This window comes from Lichenostomus cassidix, chromosome 9 (genome assembly GCF_008360975.1).
Source record: "Lichenostomus cassidix isolate B80296 chromosome 9, HeHo_3.0, whole genome shotgun sequence".
Taxonomy (NCBI): domain Eukaryota; kingdom Metazoa; phylum Chordata; class Aves; order Passeriformes; family Meliphagidae; genus Lichenostomus; species Lichenostomus cassidix.
In genome coordinates this window covers 330540-348813 of record NC_139490.1, presented here as the reverse complement: position 1 = coordinate 348813, position 18274 = coordinate 330540, and the positions used below count along the sequence as shown (strand labels likewise).

The 18274-nt window shown below is 48.4% G+C and overlaps 2 protein-coding genes across 3 annotated transcripts; one reads left to right on the top strand and one right to left on the bottom strand.

The window, feature by feature from the left end:
* Positions 1 to 63: 63 nt before the first annotated feature.
* Positions 64 to 13589, bottom strand: EIF2A (eukaryotic translation initiation factor 2A). Of its 2 annotated transcripts, XM_085068830.1 has the most exons (14): positions 13461 to 13589; positions 12212 to 12281; positions 11841 to 11915; positions 11058 to 11176; positions 9844 to 9943; positions 9391 to 9473; positions 8095 to 8168; positions 7812 to 7956; positions 6697 to 6813; positions 3938 to 4509; positions 2510 to 2626; positions 1552 to 1680; positions 585 to 650; positions 64 to 501 (listed from the first exon to the last, which is right to left on the bottom strand). In XM_085068830.1, exons 1-14 carry the CDS (start codon positions 13486 to 13488, stop codon positions 436 to 438), a joined length of 1761 nt encoding a protein of 586 aa, XP_084924956.1. In that variant the 5' UTR covers positions 13489 to 13589; the 3' UTR covers positions 64 to 435. The 2 variants fall into 2 exon arrangements, with proteins under 2 accessions (XP_084924956.1, XP_084924957.1); XM_085068831.1 differs by lacking the exon at positions 6697 to 6813.
* A 26-nt stretch (positions 13590 to 13615) lies between these two features.
* SERP1 (stress associated endoplasmic reticulum protein 1) lies at positions 13616 to 15565 on the top strand. Its single transcript, XM_085068839.1, has 3 exons — positions 13616 to 13783; positions 13876 to 13951; positions 14105 to 15565. Exons 1-3 carry the CDS (start codon positions 13700 to 13702, stop codon positions 14143 to 14145), a joined length of 201 nt encoding a protein of 66 aa, XP_084924965.1. The 5' UTR covers positions 13616 to 13699; the 3' UTR covers positions 14146 to 15565.
* The last annotated feature ends 2709 nt before the right edge of the window (positions 15566 to 18274 follow it).

The following is an 18274-nucleotide window of genomic DNA, read 5'->3' as shown; positions in this document are numbered from 1 at the left end:
GGCGTCACGTGACCGGGTGCCCCGCCCCCGCGCAGCTGCACACGACTCCAACATCTCCGTGACATTAAATGCTCTTTATTTTTATCTACATTCCGTTATTGCATAAAGATCGCTTCTCTTCTTAAATATAATAAAGCTATCAAATGCTTTTATCGCCTTCCCTTCTCCCACCCAAATAAGGAAAAACAATCTGGTTTAGGCAGTACGTTCTCAGAAAAGGAGCTCATTTCTCATCGAAACACCAGCAGAACTGGCTGATGGATTTCATTACTTGCTTACAGCTTCACATGGCACGAATCTTTAGGAAAACTTTTTTACTGGCAAATGAGCAGCAAATCTGTGGGCTTTCACATCCTTGGTCATTTGCTGAAATGTTTAATAAACTACATTTTGCATGAATGTTGTGTTAGCACCACACTGGAGCTCAAGGAAGATTTAGACACCCAGTTCTAGGTCTTCCAGTTCCTTAAGGAGAGCACCTTCTTTCTGAATCTTCTCCACCTAGGACATAAAAGCATAAAGTGTCACAGATGTAGCTTATTGTAAAATGAACCTGGAATAAACTGTACAGATCTCAACCATACCTGATTCTTCTCCAGCTGTTTGCCAGCAGCTGCCTGTTCCTTCAGCTGCTCAATTGCCTTTAGTTTCTGGGAAAAAACACAACCGAAAACAAAAAGCCACTCTAACACAAAAATATTGGTGAAACAAGAACAGAAAAAAAAAATCTTAGTAGTTGCTACCCTTGCAATTGCCTGATGTGCCTGGAAGCAGATCTCTATGGAAGGCAAATTCCCTTAAACATCTCAAGATTCTCAGCCAAGAACTTCCCACCCATAATAGACAGCTCTTTCATGAACAAAACCCTGAGAACAGCAGTAGTACCTCTTCATCTCTGAAAAAACCACCATGCATTGTCTCACTGAAGGGCTAGATCCAAACTTGGAAATTACTCCAAATTACTTACATCACTGTCCCTCTTCACTACACACTTGCCTCAGAAAGCCTGGAATATTAATCCAGACACTATGAACAGCAGAAGCCACCCAAGAGAAAAGGGAAAGATTCTCTAGCCAGAACTAAACAATTTCCATTCTGGAATTATTTAATCCAAGTATTTCCAAGACTGGCAGTAAACTTTGCACTCACACCACAAGGCAAACCACAAGGCACTGTTCCCTTGCCAGAGCCAGGTCCCAACAACCATGGAATCCACAGAGCTCCTGTCTGAGCACCAGCATCTGCCAGTGCACCCCTGACCCTCAGCTGGGGACTGGCTGCACCTGCACAGCACTGCTGGTCGGAGCCTGAGGCTTAGTTTTAAAAACTCTCCCTGTACAGCCACCTCTGATGGTACCTTCAGGAACCCTGGCATATGATGGCCTCCACTGCTGCACGGGGTGGGAGGGCAAAGGGAGGTTGTACAAATTCAGGGCATTACTGTGAATGTAAATGCATCCTCCTGAGCTCAGCTCATCTTACACTCGCTCTGAGTCTTATCGACCAGCTCTTGGAGAAATCTCTTGTCTGCCAGAAAAAGAATCCCCTCACCTTTTTCAAATTCTTTATCTTCTTGTCCACTTCAGGATCTCCCGTGGTCATGGCAGGCACAGCATTCTGCAGGGCATTCTGTGGGGTTTTGACCTGGGCAGGGCCTTGGTTTATATCAGCTTTGGCCTCCTAGAGACACATAAACACAATCTAGAAAACACCTTTGGCTACAAAGAGAATGAAAAATGTCTTTAATCACTTTAAGAGGATCCATTTAATATTTCTTTCCCCAGTTTGCTGGTGTATTCCAAAATCTGGGCATGACTTGCTCTGAGATACTGCATTATCTGTCCATCTGCTTTCCACGGACAAAGGCTTATCCGAAACAGCTAAAAATGTTTCTTCTTTAATTTCTACTTCCTCAAGATCCCAACCACACACAGCAGTGCAAAATCAGCTTAAGGTTGATATGCCAAACACATACACAAATATTTTACAAAGCACACTGGATCATTGCCTCTGAAGCAAAAGAAAGGGCTCAAAACCAGTGCTGGAAATTTTTTAAAATAGCATTTACAGAAATTGTGAAAATTGGAAGGCTGACTTTTATATACCTAGTCAAAGAATAGCAAGTCAAGAAGTGACAGACAGGCTGTCTATGGTCTGCTCTATAAACACACCTCAGCCCTGACCTGCTGGGAACACATCACAGCACCCAGCCTATTCTTACCTCACATCTAACACCAAAACACACTCTGCAGAAAGTGAAAAGTCAGAATTACTTTGTCTCCACACTGATTTCAGCTAACATTGGCAGCAACTCACCCAAGCTGTTACTTTTAAATCATCCTTTTTTTTTACTGTGGTTAAACTCTGCTGGCTTTCCCACATTGTTGCACATACAAGAAGCATAGAGGGCTCTCAGTGCACAAGTCACTGCTCTGAGACTGACCACTGCCCTTTGGGAAAAGTAATTAACTAGTTTACATTATCCTTATAAGAATGACTTTTGCAGTACCTGTTTAGCAGCTTTCTTTGCTTCATGTTTCCTCTGATTTTTGAGAGCTGTTTTAGAGAGTGGCTTATCACCACCTCCCAGCTGGGGTTTCATGTTCTGGGGTGGCTCATCCTCATGCTGCAGGATATGCAAAATGGTTAAAACCCCATATTCCATGTTGGCACAGAAAACCCAAAATCTACCTAAGACAACATCATATGCAAAGATGAACCAGAAAGAAAAAGGAAAAAAGAAAGAAAAGAAGTGGGGGAGAAAGTATGTGCTCCTTGGAATAGCCAAAGAAGTGCGACAAAGGTTTCAAACTCATCCGCTTGAGTTTGGATAGGACTACCTTGTGTGTCCTAATGATTTCATAGACTTCTGATAAAAAGCAAAATCATTATGTTTTCTATCTCAGGAAGGAAATAAAATCCAAGAGAAATAATCCAGCACAAAATGACTGCAGATTGGCATTTTGCTGTTGTTGACAGCTTTTTAACTCAAACTCCTGATGACCAGAGAGGAAGGCTGAGTGCTGGGAGGGGAGATGGGGGGTTCTTGAGGGGCAGTGGGGCTGAGAAGGGGGGTTGTTCAGTTTTAAGATAACTCTTAACTGTGGCAACATTGTTTTAATGCATGTATTGTTTTAATGCATGTGACAAGATTTTTTGCCCATATAAGTAAACAGAATTATTTTACTGAATGCACCTTTTCCCTACTCCGTTTATGGGTGGTTTGCAAGAGCAGCCCTTAGCATGGCTAACAGACTGCTCACAGGCTGAGTCTCCTGCAAAAGCACCGGGCTCAAAATCAAAGCTCCCAGGACTCAAACATCAAGGGTGCAGCTGTTAAATGGAATTAGTTGCTACTCAGCCTACTTTGAAAACTTGCAGGAAGAAACTAATTATACAAGTAGGTCACTCTACTGAAATATGTTTAAGCTGCAGCTGACTTGCTAAATGATCCAATCTCTTTCTAATAAGTAAATTTACCTTATTAAAAAAAAAAAAAACAAAACCAACAAACCAAAACAAACAAGAAAGAATGGCTGTTGGGAGGCCAGTCAAGCCTCAGAGTGGTTGGGCTCAGAACTGGCGAGTCAGGTCACCCAGATCAGAGGCTTCTGTCCTATCCAGAGCGCCCAGTTTCACAAGAAGCCACACTTGGAGTTTAGTGTTTCAGTGCATGTTGCAAAGAGCATTATAAAAGCTTGCAAATGCTTTGTGAAAGGACAGTATCTGGGCCAAAGAGATGGGAGTTTTCTAGTATACATTCTTGCAAACCATGAACAAAGTGCCAAACAAGGTTACCAAAACCCCTCCAAACCCCCACAGTGCTGTCAACCTGATTACTCTTCCCATGTTCCTCCTCAAAAACACACACATGCAAGGCCAAGCTCTAAACAGACGTGAGACAAGAGCTCAGTTCCCACACGACGCTGCTACTCACAAGCTTGGAGCTTGTCACGGGCTTGTTCCTCAGGGCAGGAGGTCTGTATGCCTGCGCGGGCTTCGGCTCAGCGCTGGGCAGTTCGCTGGGAACTGCCTGGTATTTCACTGCTTTCTCTGGGAACACCCCATCCAGGAAGGGCTGCCAGAACACTTGCCACATTTCCTCATCAGCTGGGACCTCATAGGAGTGTAACACAGAGCCTGTGTAGTGCCATATCTTGTATCCGTTGCTGACCCGGAGCCGTGGAGCACACGTGGCTGTCACAATGTGCTCCCCATCGGGACACCAAGCAAAGTATGTGGAATCCGAGGCCACTGGTTTGGAAATGAGTTTGTAGTTTTTAACGTCCCACACTTCCATCTGTCCCCTGAGGTTTCCAAACCCTGCCAGCACTAGGATGTGTCCGTGGGGGCTATAGTAGGCAGCGTTGCGAGGCCCGGTGCCAAAATCAAACACCGGGTCACATTTCAGGTTAAAAACTGTGGCTTTGGCAGGCATGAAACCATACACAGCACAGAACTCGACAGAATTGGGGTTCCAGGCAACATCATAAATAGGGCCATTTTTTGCTAAAGGAAAAGGAAAAACATGCAGCTGTTGGGAGATTGCATTTTTTCAGTGCAAGCCAATAAAATCTGTAGCAATTCTTCATGCTTTGCTAAAATGCTGCATTCTAATTATTGACAGTGAAAATTAATTCTGCTAACAACAGAAGGAAAAACAACCTTGTATCTTCTGATAACTTTAGTTACAGTTTGCAACAATAACTGCAGCCATTCCAAATTACCTCTGTAGGGTCAGCACCAGCACTTTAACAGTAAGCATAGCTTGACATGTAAAAAAAATCCATTATTTTTTTCCTCTAGTATGACCTCAGGACCTTCTCAAACTGTCCCACTGGAAACCTGCGAAAACAGGAGTTTTATACCAGCTGGATAATAGTTTCTCTTTTTTTTAATCTAAGAAATATTGTGTAGTTCAGCTTTGTAGAAGTAAGCAATAGTGACCTGAGTTGTCTTTGGACCATGCCCATGCACAATATTTTCTAAGTCAGACTTTAATGTGAGTGAGCACACAAAAATGGCTTGACACATAATGATCAAAACTTGGTACTGTTAGAAGCTATCCTGGGGTTTGGAACATTAGGAGACAAAGAAGAATGATGAATTAGTGATGAAAACTCAGGTAAAATATCCAGAGGTAAATACAAACCACAGGCCATTATAACTTTTCATCATCAGGGTATCTTTACCTATAGTTCAGATAAATGCTAAGTGCATTATCAAGACCTTAAACCCAGAGTTGACTCAAAATGCTCAAACTGAGTTAAATGGTTCATGCCTGTTGTCACTCTGAAGACTCACTGGCTTTAGAAACGAGGATGTATAACCACACTGTGTGTTCCCCTTTGAAACCTTTTCAGTGACACTAACCCCATGCAGCTCAGATACAGAGATGTGACAGAAAATGACATCTGTTGACAGCAGTGGCTGGAGACATGAAGGCAGCTCCATGTGGGTTTCACAGCTCTGCCAGAGCCTGCAGCAGCACCACATCTTAGAAATGAAAAGCCCTCTGCAAATGCCAGTGTGGAAAAAAGCCTCAAAACTGCACTTCAAAAAAGATCAAACTCCACAGGGCATGAGGCACCCCTCACTCCAAGTGCCCACCACTTACTTTTGTTGGAAAAAGGACTTTTACAAAACAGACATCACTTTGGGCTTTTCCATGAAAAGGAATAGGTAAATTAAATGAAAAGTTATGATAAACTTTCTGTTAAATACAGATGTGGTAGAAATAAAGAAGGTTTTAGTAAGTATGTAGTTAAACAAGTAGTGTTCTCAAGCCAGGAAACTGCTCCCAAAGATATTCTATATACTGAGTAATAACCCCAATTCTCCTTCCCCAGTGAAGTTACCATCAAGGGGAAATAGGGCACAGTATTCATCTACAAGTTTTGCTGTGGAAGGAAAACTGGAGATGTTCCCATTTAGCACTAGTATGGGAGAGAAATTATATTCACAGTACCCCCAACAAAGATAGTCCATGCCACCCCATCCCCAGTGCTCCCAAGCATTCCCAACAAACCACGTTCTACAATCCCAAACAGGGCAAATGTTGCACACAATAGCAACAGCTTGAGAGAAGGAAAAAAGGCCCCCACAGGTAAAGTTAAGACATGGACTTCCAGTTCAAACCAAACACTGGAATTAAGTACATTCATCTGCTGCTCTCCAATATGTCATTTTTATGTCTCAGAACACTTCCAATTTTACAATACAAAATAAAGAACTTCTATTTTTTAACAGATTTTAAAAAATTACTCTGCCCTGGTTTGCTGTGTAAGAGTATCTTGCACGTGTAAAAGTGCACATAGGGTTATTCTGTTTGGTGACAGACTTTCCTGCCCATTACAGATTCTCAGACATCAACCTTGCTCCATTGTCCAGGTGTCTCCTCAGCAAACAAGCACAGTTCCCTCCCTGTGCACTTAAACACCTTCCTAAGCAAATTATCAGTATGTATTAACTGGAGGTATGTACTCTCTGCCACTGACATAAAAAGCATCATCTTCCTGCAGAGGTTAAAAAAAAAAAAGTGGTGAAGGATTTTTTGTTAAAAGGATTTTGTTTCAAAGATCACTTCATTACTAACAACCCCACCACGATGCAGCAGAGCGCGGAGCAGCAGCTCCGGGCAGGCAGCAGAGCAGAGCAGAGCAGAGCAGAGCACAGCAGAGCACAGCAGGTACTCACGGAGCTGCACGACGGCACTCTCCCCGTTGGTGGCCAGGTAGTGCAGGGTCTGCTCGCCGTAGTACGACGCTCCGGTTTTGTCCACCTCAGTGCTGGCGATCACCAGCACTGCCGTGGCTGTGAACATCACAGTTAGTGCAGCACAGCTACTGAAAACCACATCAGCCATTGCACAAAACACCACACACAAAGCAAAATCAGCCCCACTATGAATTCCTACTGGTTGCTTGGGTAGTAGTGCTGGTATCATTTCCTTTTGAACTGAGTTTTTCCTAAATGCTAACCCAAAAGGACTAAATACCTTCCTTTCTCAGATGGAACGTGTAAGCTCAGTCTAGTAATTCACTGTTAGATCACAAGCAAGTGAACATCCTTTGCAGCTACAAAAAAAAAAAATTAAGCTAAGGCAGAAACCAAACATCCTGATCAGTCCTTGAATAAAACACTTCATCAACATCTTCTGTATGCACATCTGTTATCTGAAGCTGTGATTTTGTTGGGGGTGTGGAGCAGGGCACTGTGTCACCAGGACAAGGCCCAACCTGCCCCTTCCCCAACACACATGCACCCCAAAATGTCTTGAGATATCAATCTTTCCAGTCTCTCACAGTCCCCATGCATCATTTCTACATGTGTGTAACACCTTCCTTGTATTTCAAACTATGCAGGTTGAAGTAAAATGATTTGTACAAAATCATTCTGAAACAGCTCATTGCTAACTAACAGCAAAGCACAGAGGCCTGTCAGCTCATTCCAGCTGTGATACACAGACACACATACCATTCTACAGATTAAGATTATACCACCACATGAACTGTTCTTATGTTTAAAATCTAAATACATTGTTGACACAGAATGCAAAATTATACAGGAATTCAACTGCAAAATTTACCAGCATGTATAGAATATTTTCAATTACAACATACAAACTCATGGAAGTCACAGGAAAGTGCTGAGCACTTCAGGGTGTGCAGAAATGCACCTCAGCAAGGCATTAATGGCTGCCCTCGGGATTTATCTGCATATGCAAATTAAACGCAAATACCACACAGTAAACAAAGTAAGTCAATTCAAACCGGGCACAATATAAAAGTTTCAGTGCACAGCTGTTATACCTTTTTTGTTCCATAGCATTGTCACCTTGTCAGCTTTGAAGAAGCTTTTGTTGGCTAGTGCCGACTGTGGGCCCCCAAAGTTGGGGTACTGGTAGAGCCTGACAAAGGATGGAGCGCCTTTGCTGCCCGGGACATACACAGCAACCTGAAACAGCCACGAGATTTCACTGCAGGTTAAAGCCTTGCTAGCACAGGGCAGAGTTACTACCAGTACATTGTACTAAAATCACAGTCTTTTTTTTTTTTTTTAAGAAAACCAAGAAAAAGATTGGATCAGAAGTACCTTGGTTGGCTGTGCTCCTGGGGACAACACGAAATCACTGACCTTCTGCAAATGCAGTTTATTTCCAATGGTATCTGCCAAGAAAGAGGCCACAGACATGTGATGTTAATGACACACCAAGATATCTGGATGACCTAACCACACCCTTCTATGGGCCTTTATCGTAGATAACACACATTAGTAAAGCTAATCATAAAGGATCTCTTTTTCTAAGTAAACATCCATTACTTTCCCATTTCACCACATCATTTTATCTACAAAACCAACTTGAATCAAGCCTATGTTTGAAACCAAGCACTGAGTATTTGGAAGCTCAAAAAGCAAAGGAAGCCTCTGAACCCAAGGTGAATACAGCTTGTGTTTGAAGCCGATATCCTTCACCCTATGTGTGCTGGCTTCAGTGACATTCAGGTGCCACTACACAGAGGCAGGGGCTCCCCCGTCACACCTTCCCGGGATGACTCTTCCCAGCAGGAAGCATTCAAGAGGTCTGCTCTGGGCTCAACACTGCCCCTTCCCACAAACAACTGCTGGAACAGCACCACTCCACAGCTTCACTGCGGCCAGGAATGTGCACTGCCAGCAGATGTCCCGCTGAGGCTGACACTCCTGGCTTCCCACAGCTCGGTTAACATCAGCAGGGCTAATTTTCAGAAAACTGAATCTCTCATAGTCCTAATTCCTGTACCAGCTTTATATTTAAAACAAAGAGTGCTAAATTAAAACCACACACTGCTGCTCTCCCCTCAGTTTTCTTTAATTTACATTTTTGTTCTAATTAATTTTTATCTTTCTGCTTTTGTGTTCCCCTTTCCCTTTTCAACATCTACTGACTGCAGATATTCTACCACCAGTAGTAAATCTCCTTGGTAAAAATTTTCAGGCTTCACTATTTCATTTTCACCATCATTTTTTTAATGAGCCATTTTTAACAGTCTATTAACAGAATATGCACAACCCAAAGAAGTAATCACAGATCATGTTTTCTACTGACAATTTTCTACTGACAGTTTCTCATTAAATGAGAAACAATATAGAATCAAGCCTCTTTAATTTAGAATCAGATGCATTTCATACCACGTAACTCAGTGAAAAGATTAATAAGTGAAAACACACTTCATTAAAGCATAATGATTCTGAATTCCAAACTGAAATATGTAGGCAAAAGAATGTAGGTAATATTTAAAATAAAAAGCAAACAAAAGAAGAAACAGAGAAAAACCTGAAAACAAAAACCACCCCTCAGAAGAAGCAGCATTTATAGATCGAATGAAATGTACAGAAATACTCGCGTACTGAAGTTGTTGTTTTCAAAGAAGTGCACTTCATTGTTCACATTCCTGGCACAAATGCTTTCATCATCTGCCCAGCAAGGACACCTGCAATTTAAGGGGAAAGTCAGAAATACCAAATGATGCTCATCATTAGCACTCCAGGATTGTTTTTCCCCTCCATTTTTAAAACCCAACAATTTCAAACATGATATGTTTAATGTGGACAAATGACATCTGCATAGCAAAAAATACAAAAGATGAGTTAATTATAGTCTGCCCAGCTTTTCTCTGTGGTGCAAAGTGAGACTGAATTTACAATGAACTTCATACAGACACTCACAAGCACAGACTCTGGCTTTCACTTAGCAGGCGCTCGTTTGAAAGCCAACACCACATTAACAGCTCCATTTACCTGGATCAGATTTTGGAAACCACATTTCTTTGCAAACAATTAGCATCTGGAAGGGTTATTTACCAGTTCTGCATCTTTTTCTGGATAAAAGATTTTAAACATTTTCCAGTTTTCAGATCATGGAGCTGCAGGTTGGGCACCCCTGCTGTGCCATCCTTAGCCGCTGCAAGAAAACATAGTGGTCTCAGAAGATTAAATCTGCTTCACTGCAACATCCCACCTCATGCTTCTGCTAGCACCCTAACATGCACCAACTTCTTGCAAGCATGCAGCTTTTGTCCCTGAGGGACCAAACCCATGAATGCTGATTGCTATACCTATTAACCTCGGTCTGTTTGCAGAAAGAACTCACATTTGGAGGTGTAGGGCTTTTACTGCCCACTGCAAGGCTGCAAGCACCAACACCTGCACAGCTTTTTAATACAAACAAAAAACCATCCTCATGGCAAACAACGGAGGCATGCTCTCCACTCCAGTATTTTGCTCTCACAGGAATGAGGTGATGATTTTGTTCATTCCACTGCAATTGCAGATCTCTCTGCAAGCCATGCAGAATGGTTCTGCCACTTTTAAACTCTCTGTACCCTCCTCTTCACCCTGGATAGCACAGCCTGCCTATTGCTGTCCGTGATTTATGGCAGACCCAGAACACCTGGGTTGTGCTGCCTTCTCTCATCCCACGGCCTGTCCCAGTTTCTAGTTTCCCTACAGCTTGGCCAGTTCCCAAGGCCCAGCCCTTGCCCACGTCTTCCCCCCTCGAGGCAGCATTTACACCATCTGCAGCTCAGACAGGACTGGAGCTCTCAGTCAAGAACTCAAACCCCCCAAGGAGGCAGAGGAGGGAATAAAGCTCTGGACATGGAGAACTCTGCAGTCGTGGGGCCCAGGGAAGGACACGACTACTCCAAGACATCATACAACCTCCCTTGCCGACCCATGAACACAGGTTGCCTGCACAGCACGTTGTCCACACACTGCACCACAACCACTTCCCAAAATTTAGCAAACGTGATTTACTGACAGAGCAACAATGAGCACATGCACTCTGACAGAGGGCTTGCAAGGATGGCCAACACCAGCTGCTCTCGGACAATGGCATCCTTCCCTCCTCCACTGTGATCCTGACTGGCCACAGAACTTTCTGCACTCTTTCTGTACTGCTCATTGAGCCAATAAATATGCTACAGAGACTAGTCAGGTGCTGGAATGGCTACTAAGCCAGACATGGGTTAAGACATGCACAAACCCAGTGCTTCCCCAGCTGCTACAATACTCACTCGCATAGGCTTGCCACGTTGCCAGAACATTATTCTTTGGCGAGAATTCAAGGCAAACTGTCTTTGGGAGATCAAAGGAACGCAGCAACTCAGCTCTGGTGACATTAACAACATTTACTCTGGAACCAAAATATACTATTTCAATAAAACATGCTTTCAGTAGTTAATTACTAGCTGAGGGAACTGTTCCAATATTCAACTCTTCTAGATCTGCCCCAAATTTGGCCAATGTAACAAAATTAGAAGAGCTTTTTTCCCCTCTTGTTTTTACTCATTTTTTCCAAGACCGCATTTTAAAACCAGACACCCATATGTGACACAAACCAAGAAAGCAACCACTGGCCAAAACATAACACATATTTTTGTCTGCAATACATAAGCTCCAAACAAAAGAGTGAACTTTATCATGCACCTGATCTATAAAACAGATGTTTCATGTTCATAAAGTCATGTTCATAAAGTGCCTAGATTCATTATTTTCTGTGGACTTTACTAACAGATTAATCCCAGAGACCAGGTACTGGGAATCATGAACAAAAAAAACAACCAAAGAAAGAAAGAATATCCAGACTGCACGGGAATGGGTGCAGTATAAACAGGAGAACAGCAAATATTTCATCTGATAGTAAAGAAACAAAGCCACTGATGCAAAAATAAACTGCATTTAAAGTGTATATGCAAACACTTGCATTAACAGCAATCGCCTTTACACAGACAAGAGTAAACAGGGCATAACTGATCCAGTTTATTTCATAAAAGTTGAAGATCACAAAATGCACCCACTTTTCTCCATTGCACCAGGCAAAGAGGGAGCCATCCTTGCTAAAAGCAACAGCTTTGCAGTTTTTTCCAGAGTCCCTAAAGAAATAAGAAATGCACATGAGTATTCAATAGTGTCATAATTAAGAATTTTGTACGAAAAACAAAAAGGAACACAAAAACTTTTCTGCTGTGCTCCTGAGGAGCCCTGTGTCATAGTGCAGTCCCTGCTACCCCTGTTTAGGGACTGTCACCTGGCAGTGAGAGCTCAGGCAAGCACGAAGCCTTCCAAACCATCAGTGTTCTGAATTCACTTATATTCATGCATTTTTCAATGCCCGAGTCTTCTTTCCCTTTTTAGAAAATTATTTCTTTTGTGCCAGTGACACCAGTACCTTTGAAATGCCGCACTCTCTGTGAAACTGGGGGGCCCATTCACCATATACAGCCCTTCGGACCCTCTCACTGCAAGAGGAAACAAATAACTCATTTCAAGTGCAGAAAATTGTCCAAAACAGATGTTTTCTATTTTTTGAAGCCTGAGACATGCACACAGTTTCCCATGCTTGCTGTAAGAGAATTACAGAACATACCTGAGACCTGGAGTTCCCACCCCACCCCTGCTCCAGCAACACCCTCTGTCAGGTTGTGTCCAGCCGGGAGGCAAAAATCCCCCAGGATGGAGATCCAGACCCTCTGGGCAGCCTACACCCCAGTTCCAGAGTAAAACAGTTTTTCTCATAAATAAATGCAATTTCCGAGGGTTCATGTGCACCACACCCCTGAGAAACCCCAAGGGAACCTTTTAACACACCTTAAGTATGACCCCACGAGCTGTGCAGCACGGCCTGGAGCCTGTCCTCCAGCTCCTCTGTCAGGCACCCCACAACAGGTTACAGACAGTAGCGAGCAGCCCAAAATCTACCCTGAACAACTGGAGCCCCCACAGACCCGAGTGAGGGGAAACGGACTGGTGTTTAAAGCTTACAAATACAAAAAAGGAGAATATACATCCTTTGTGTTAAGGACAGTTTAAACAGTGAGATACTGAAAAGGAACTTGACTCTTGGAAGGAGCTTCACGAATGGCAGTGCAAAGCCCACAAACCACAGCGGAGCCGTCAGCGGTCTCCGAGCTCCCGGGAGCTGCTCGCTGCCGTGCTGGGGCCGCTCCGGCTGCTCAGCGCCCGGGGCGGCGGGACGGGGCTGCGCTCCCCACACACCGCGCCAGGCCCTGCGAACGCTCCCCGGGACCACCGCCAGTAAATCACCCGCGGCTGCAGAACGAACCCCCGACACGCCGCCTCGAGAACGTCGTTCTCTGAGAGCACGAAGAGCAGCAAGACCGGCGGGGGGCGGCTGCTCGGGCGAGGGGCTAGGGTGGGAAGCGGCACCCCAGAGGAGGGTCCGGCCGCGCCCCGGCCCCAGGCCCAGCAAGCACAGGGCGCAGTGAGTCCTCACCAGTGCCAGGAGCGGCACCGGCAAGAGGTACAAGGCCGGGGCCGGGCTCGGCCACGCCGCGGCAGCGCACGCTGGAGAGGGGATGCGTGGCGGACGCCGACGGGCAGAGGGTCATCCCAGCCCAACTCCGCACTCGCCTCCCGCGCACCGGCCCCGGCCCCGGCGCAGCCCGTGCCCAACGCACCTGCGAGCAGCGGCGTGGGCGGCGCCATCTTGGGGCGCTCGGTAGGAAGGCGGTTCCGGTTCCGGGTCAGCGGCGGCGCGGCGGCCGCAGCACGCGCCACGTTAACGGACGGGGCGGGGCGCGGGGGCGCGTGCGCGGGTTGGTGCGCGCGGGCCCCGCCCCCGGCGCGCTCCCGGCGTGCGGCGCGCGCGGTGCTGACGCGGCAGCGGCGGCCGGGCCGGACCGGGCCGAGCGCGGACATGGTGGCCAAGCAGCGCATCCGCATGGCCAACGAGAAGCACAGCAAGAACATCACTCAGCGAGGGAACGTCGCCAAGACTTCGGTGCGCGGGGCCGAGCCGGGCGGGCACGGGCACGGGCGGGGGTGGCGGGGCCGGGTGCGCCGCGCTGACGGCGGTGCTGTCTGTGCTCTCAGAGAACGGCCCCGGAGGAGAAGGCGTCGGTCGGGCCCTGGCTGCTGGCGCTGTTCATCTTCGTGGTCTGCGGATCAGGTGAGCGGCCGCGCGGGCGGGAGGGGGGTCCGGTGGCGGCTGCGGGCCCCGGGGGCGGCTCGGGACGCTGCGCTGCCCCTCCCGGCCCCGGCGGTGCCCCAAGCTCGCTGCGGGCGCTGCCCGGCGAGCGCTCTCCTCTCCGCTCTTTCGCAGCTATCTTCCAGATTATCCAGAGCATCCGGATGGGCATGTGAGGGGCCGGTCCCGGGCCATGGCCCGCCAGCCCCGGCCGCCGCGACAGCTGCCGAGGAGCGGCGCGCGGCACCGGCCGTGTCGCATTCCAGGTCTCTTCACGAGTCATTCCGAGTTTTCTAGCCCGTGCCACAGTGCCTTGAACAGCACCACATGTATAAAGCAATAAAAGTCTATTGTTGATCTACAGTCGTGGACCTACTTATTCGCTGAAGATCCAGCCTGGTCTCTGTAATACGTGGAACTGTACGCGACGTAGGTCCGTAGGAACTGACATCTGTTGTGAACACCGGTCCCAGACCAGTGTCACCCTCTGCTGTATAGCTGGAAATGGTCTTTATTTGACGCTGGAAGCCAGGATTCTTGTAGTGGCTGGAGCCCGACTGTGCAGCATGTTCCCGAGGAGCCTCTCTGCGCGCGGCTCCGCAGTCCCCGCCGTGCATCATCCGTGTGTGCGTAGGGTAGTCCCACTGCAGCATGTGGCAGTGCTTGCACTCATCCTCACACCACGGCACCGCCTGTAGCTTTGTCCTAATCCACGCAAAATGCTTGTCTGTGTAGGGGTAGTGGGGTAGTGATGAACTGGCATGGCCGGGCTGCGGCTGCTCCTGGCAGGACCCAGTGCTGGAGCGTCACGGGCTGCGGGAGCACCGTGGCTGGAGCTGTAGCTCCACAAGCCTCTCCCGGCCGTGCCTGTGCTGTAAATACTTCTTGGACAACTTTCAACAAGTGGTGATAGTCTTAAATTTGACAATGTTGTGTGGGAATATTGGGTGCGGGGGGGATGCTCTGCCCCCCACCCGCAGTTCTGCTTCTATATGTGCCGCCCCAGCAGAGTGTGGTGTGTCTTGCAATATATATTTAATCCTATTTAAGGTAAAACCTGCTTTCAAGTCGATTTCTTTTAACAATGGATCCAGTACTTAACTGCTTCCCTACGGGTGATCACAGTTCCTTCCTCTGTAGATGACTGTAACTTGAGATCACATGGAAAATGCTGCTATTGATCATATTTCCCTGCTGATGGCCCTGACTCCTGCTGGCTTTCATTATCTGCGTGGTGACAAAGGTGGTGGGAATTGCTCTGCTGGTGCACGCAGTTGCTAAAGGAAGATTTCTTTTTTCCAGGTTTCTTAATGGAAGACAAATTTTAAGTTTGGCTACATTAGAAATAATAGAAAACTAAATCGATTGAGGTTAATGAAATGCCTGTTAGCTGTGAAGGAGCAGATCTTTTGTATGCATTGTGTTTCCATATGGAATCATTGGGACTGGTGTAAGCCAGCTTGGCCCCAAGTGTGCCCAGCGTGGAGCCGCCCAAGGGCACGGGGACCTTGTGCTGGGACACTCGTGTGCTGTGAGTGGTGACGGGGGAAGTCTGTATAATCGCTGATTTTAAATAAAAGTTCTTTTCAAACGCAAGTTGTGTTCACTCTGACATGGGCAAAGCAGGGCTCTGCTGGGTGTTGAAACTTGGCCATTCACACCAAGCACAGTTTAATGGGCTTTTCCCGAAAAGAAGCCGATGTGTTGTGGGGCATCCCCGTGCTCAGCACTCTAGCGGCTGGGGCCACAGGGCCTGAGCTGGGGCTGCCAAGGCTCTGGACACACCCAGCTGCTACTCCCCTTCCCTTTGGGGACCAGCCATCCCCCCACAGGTGTTCAGCAGGTGCCTGCTCCTCAACTCTTGTCCCTCTGGCCCCGGGGTCTGGCCAGTTCCAACCTGCTGTTGCTGCAGGAATTATTGGCTGTGATAGCACAGCAGCCACTCGAGAGCACTGGAATGTTCAGGGTGGTTTCTACAAGTTGGTTCTTCGAAGTTCAGTAAATTGTTGCTTTGGTGCAAGCTGGCCACAGAGGTGTGCGCAGTGCTGTGCCCTGCAGTGGCACTTGTGTGAGGGGTGCCAGAGCTGGGCCTGGGCAGGGACATCTCTGGAGGGGCCTTCTGGCTCCACACATCCAAGTAAAAATCCTGCAAAGCACCACACTTGCTTCTTTTCAAAAACTTTTCAAAAACACAGCACTACCCAAGTTCATTTCCCCTCATGAGAGCAGCTCCTCATTTCCCGGCACTGACAGCTGTCATGTTGTGACACGCTGGCTGTGACCCTGTGCCACAGCTGCGGATGGTCTGGTTCTTCAGCGGAGCTGATCTTGCTGAGATGACGTCATTAACCACCTGCAACACACTTGTATCTCTTTTTTTTTTTTTCTTCCCGGTGAAGGCGTCTCAAGGCTCACTGCAAGACTGCACTTCAGTAACGCATCAGGAAGGGGACGGGGTTTGCTTCCCAAGGCGAGTGGTCCCTCCTCTCCTGCCAGGCCTTTCATAGCTGCTGGAACAGCAGCTGGAGCAGCACAAAGGGCTGTAGCCACGTCCCCGGCGCTGTCCCCGTGTCCCGCCCAGCTGCGCACACACAGCACACGAGGGGACCCCACAGCGACACAACCTCGCGGAGAGGGAACAACCCCCTGCGCCAGGGCGGGAGGCCAGGACAGGCGGCGGCGCCGCTGGTGGGGCGGGAGCGACACGGAACCGGGCGGGCGGAGCCGCGGTGTGAGGGGACAGCCCCGCCCCTCCCCACAGCGCCGCCCCGCGGCCGTCACGGCCCCCGCAGGGCACTCCGCGCCACGCCCGGAGCCGCCGGCGGCAGCTGGGGAAGGAAGGGGCTCTGCTCCGGGCACAGCCCCGGGCGGCAGCTGGGGAAGGAAGGGGCTCTGCTCCGGGCACAGCCCCGGGCGGCAGCTGGGGAAGGAAGGGGCTCTGCTCCGGGCACAGCCCCGGGCGGCAGCTGGGGAAGGAAGGGGCTCTGCTCCGGGCACAGCCCCGGGCGGCAGCGGGGGAAGGAAGGGGCTCTGCTCCGGGCACAGCCCCGGGCGGCAGCTGGGGAAGGAAGGGGCTCTGCTCCGGGCACAGCCCCGGGCGGCAGCTGGGGAAGGAAGGGGCTCTGCTCCGGGCACAGCCCCGGGCGGCAGCTGGGGAAGGAAGGGGCTCTGCTCCGGGCACAGCCCCGGGCGGCTGGCACCTGTGCTCACCTCACCTGGCACCTGCTCCAGAGCCACCTCTCTAAGCATTTCCTCCGCACCCTCCACAGTTTCTGTAGTTTTTCCCTGCATCTTCTGTCACACCCTCTCTGAGATGCCGGGCCTGACTCAGAGCCACCGCTGCCCAGCATCATTGCATTCCAGACCTTTCTGTGACACCACCACTGCAGCCTGCTCCCAACCTGTACTAAAGCACACACTGCCACGAACGCAGCAGCTGAATCCCTTCTCATTATACCAAAGCTATGGAATAATGTCAAAGACACGTGTTACAGCAATGTGCACCAGCATCTGGTCTGGAGAGCAAGCTCCCACACCCAGCTCCCTGCACAGGCCAGACGCCACGCGTGGGGAACACCAATCCCACTGCAGCCCCACGTGCCGGGAACACTGGCAGGAGCTGTCACACGCAGGACAAGGAGGGCTCACAGCAGAGCACGGGCAGCGCCGAAGGGCCCTGACACCAGCAGCTGTTTGCCACCAAGGCTCTTTGCCATCTGCAGTCACACATCTACCAACATCACAGTGATCTCACCGTGAGAAGTTCTGTTCCCTCTCCTCAGGCTGCCTCTCGAGAAGAGCCTGCAGCACTCCCCGACCCTTTCTGCCATTTCACAGTGCTCTCACAAACCAAGCTGCTGTCCAGAGCTGAATACAACTTTTCTCTAGGAGAAAACTAAACACAAACCCCCGAAGCAAACCAGACAGGAGCAGGGCAAAGCACAGGTTTTTTAACAGGATCAATTCAATCTGTTTCATCCCCTCTTTTTCCAGAGATTTACTAAATGCTTTTTGCTTTCACAGAAAGTGCTTCTGTAGCACTCTGGTGTGAGGGATGTGCCTGTCGTTCTGAGGCACAGCTCGCACAGACACCTCACACACAGGGGAACAGACACTCCACAAGGTGAGCAGAGCTGCCCAGGACTGTCCTCACAGGCTCAGTGCTCCACTGCTCCCCGCAGAAAAACAACAACCACCTGAGTCATGGTTCAGCTCTCTCTGTTCTGCTTCACTCAAAAGTGAACTGAGAAGTACAGTGTACCCTCCACAAAAGTTTTAATAAACTACTCACCCGAGGCACTCCTT

Bases quoted from the DNA above. Each gene is read 5' to 3' on its own strand.
- EIF2A (XM_085068830.1), bottom strand. From the start codon at position 13,488: ATGGCGCCGCCCACGCCGCTGCTCGCAG. The intron at 9,944-11,057 runs GTGAGTATTGTA...GTTTTCTTGCAG, and splicing joins AACGTGGCAAGCCTATGCGA to CGGCTAAGGATGGCACAGCA. The intron at 7,957-8,094 runs GTACTTCTGATC...TGGCTGTTTCAG, and splicing joins CAGGAGCACAGCCAACCAAG to GTTGCTGTGTATGTCCCGGG.
- SERP1 (XM_085068839.1), top strand. From the start codon at position 13,700: ATGGTGGCCAAGCAGCGCATCCGCATGGCCAACGAGAAGCACAGCAAG. The intron at 13,784-13,875 runs GTGCGCGGGGCC...CTGTGCTCTCAG, and splicing joins GGAACGTCGCCAAGACTTCG to AGAACGGCCCCGGAGGAGAA. The intron at 13,952-14,104 runs GTGAGCGGCCGC...GCTCTTTCGCAG, and splicing joins CTTCGTGGTCTGCGGATCAG to CTATCTTCCAGATTATCCAG.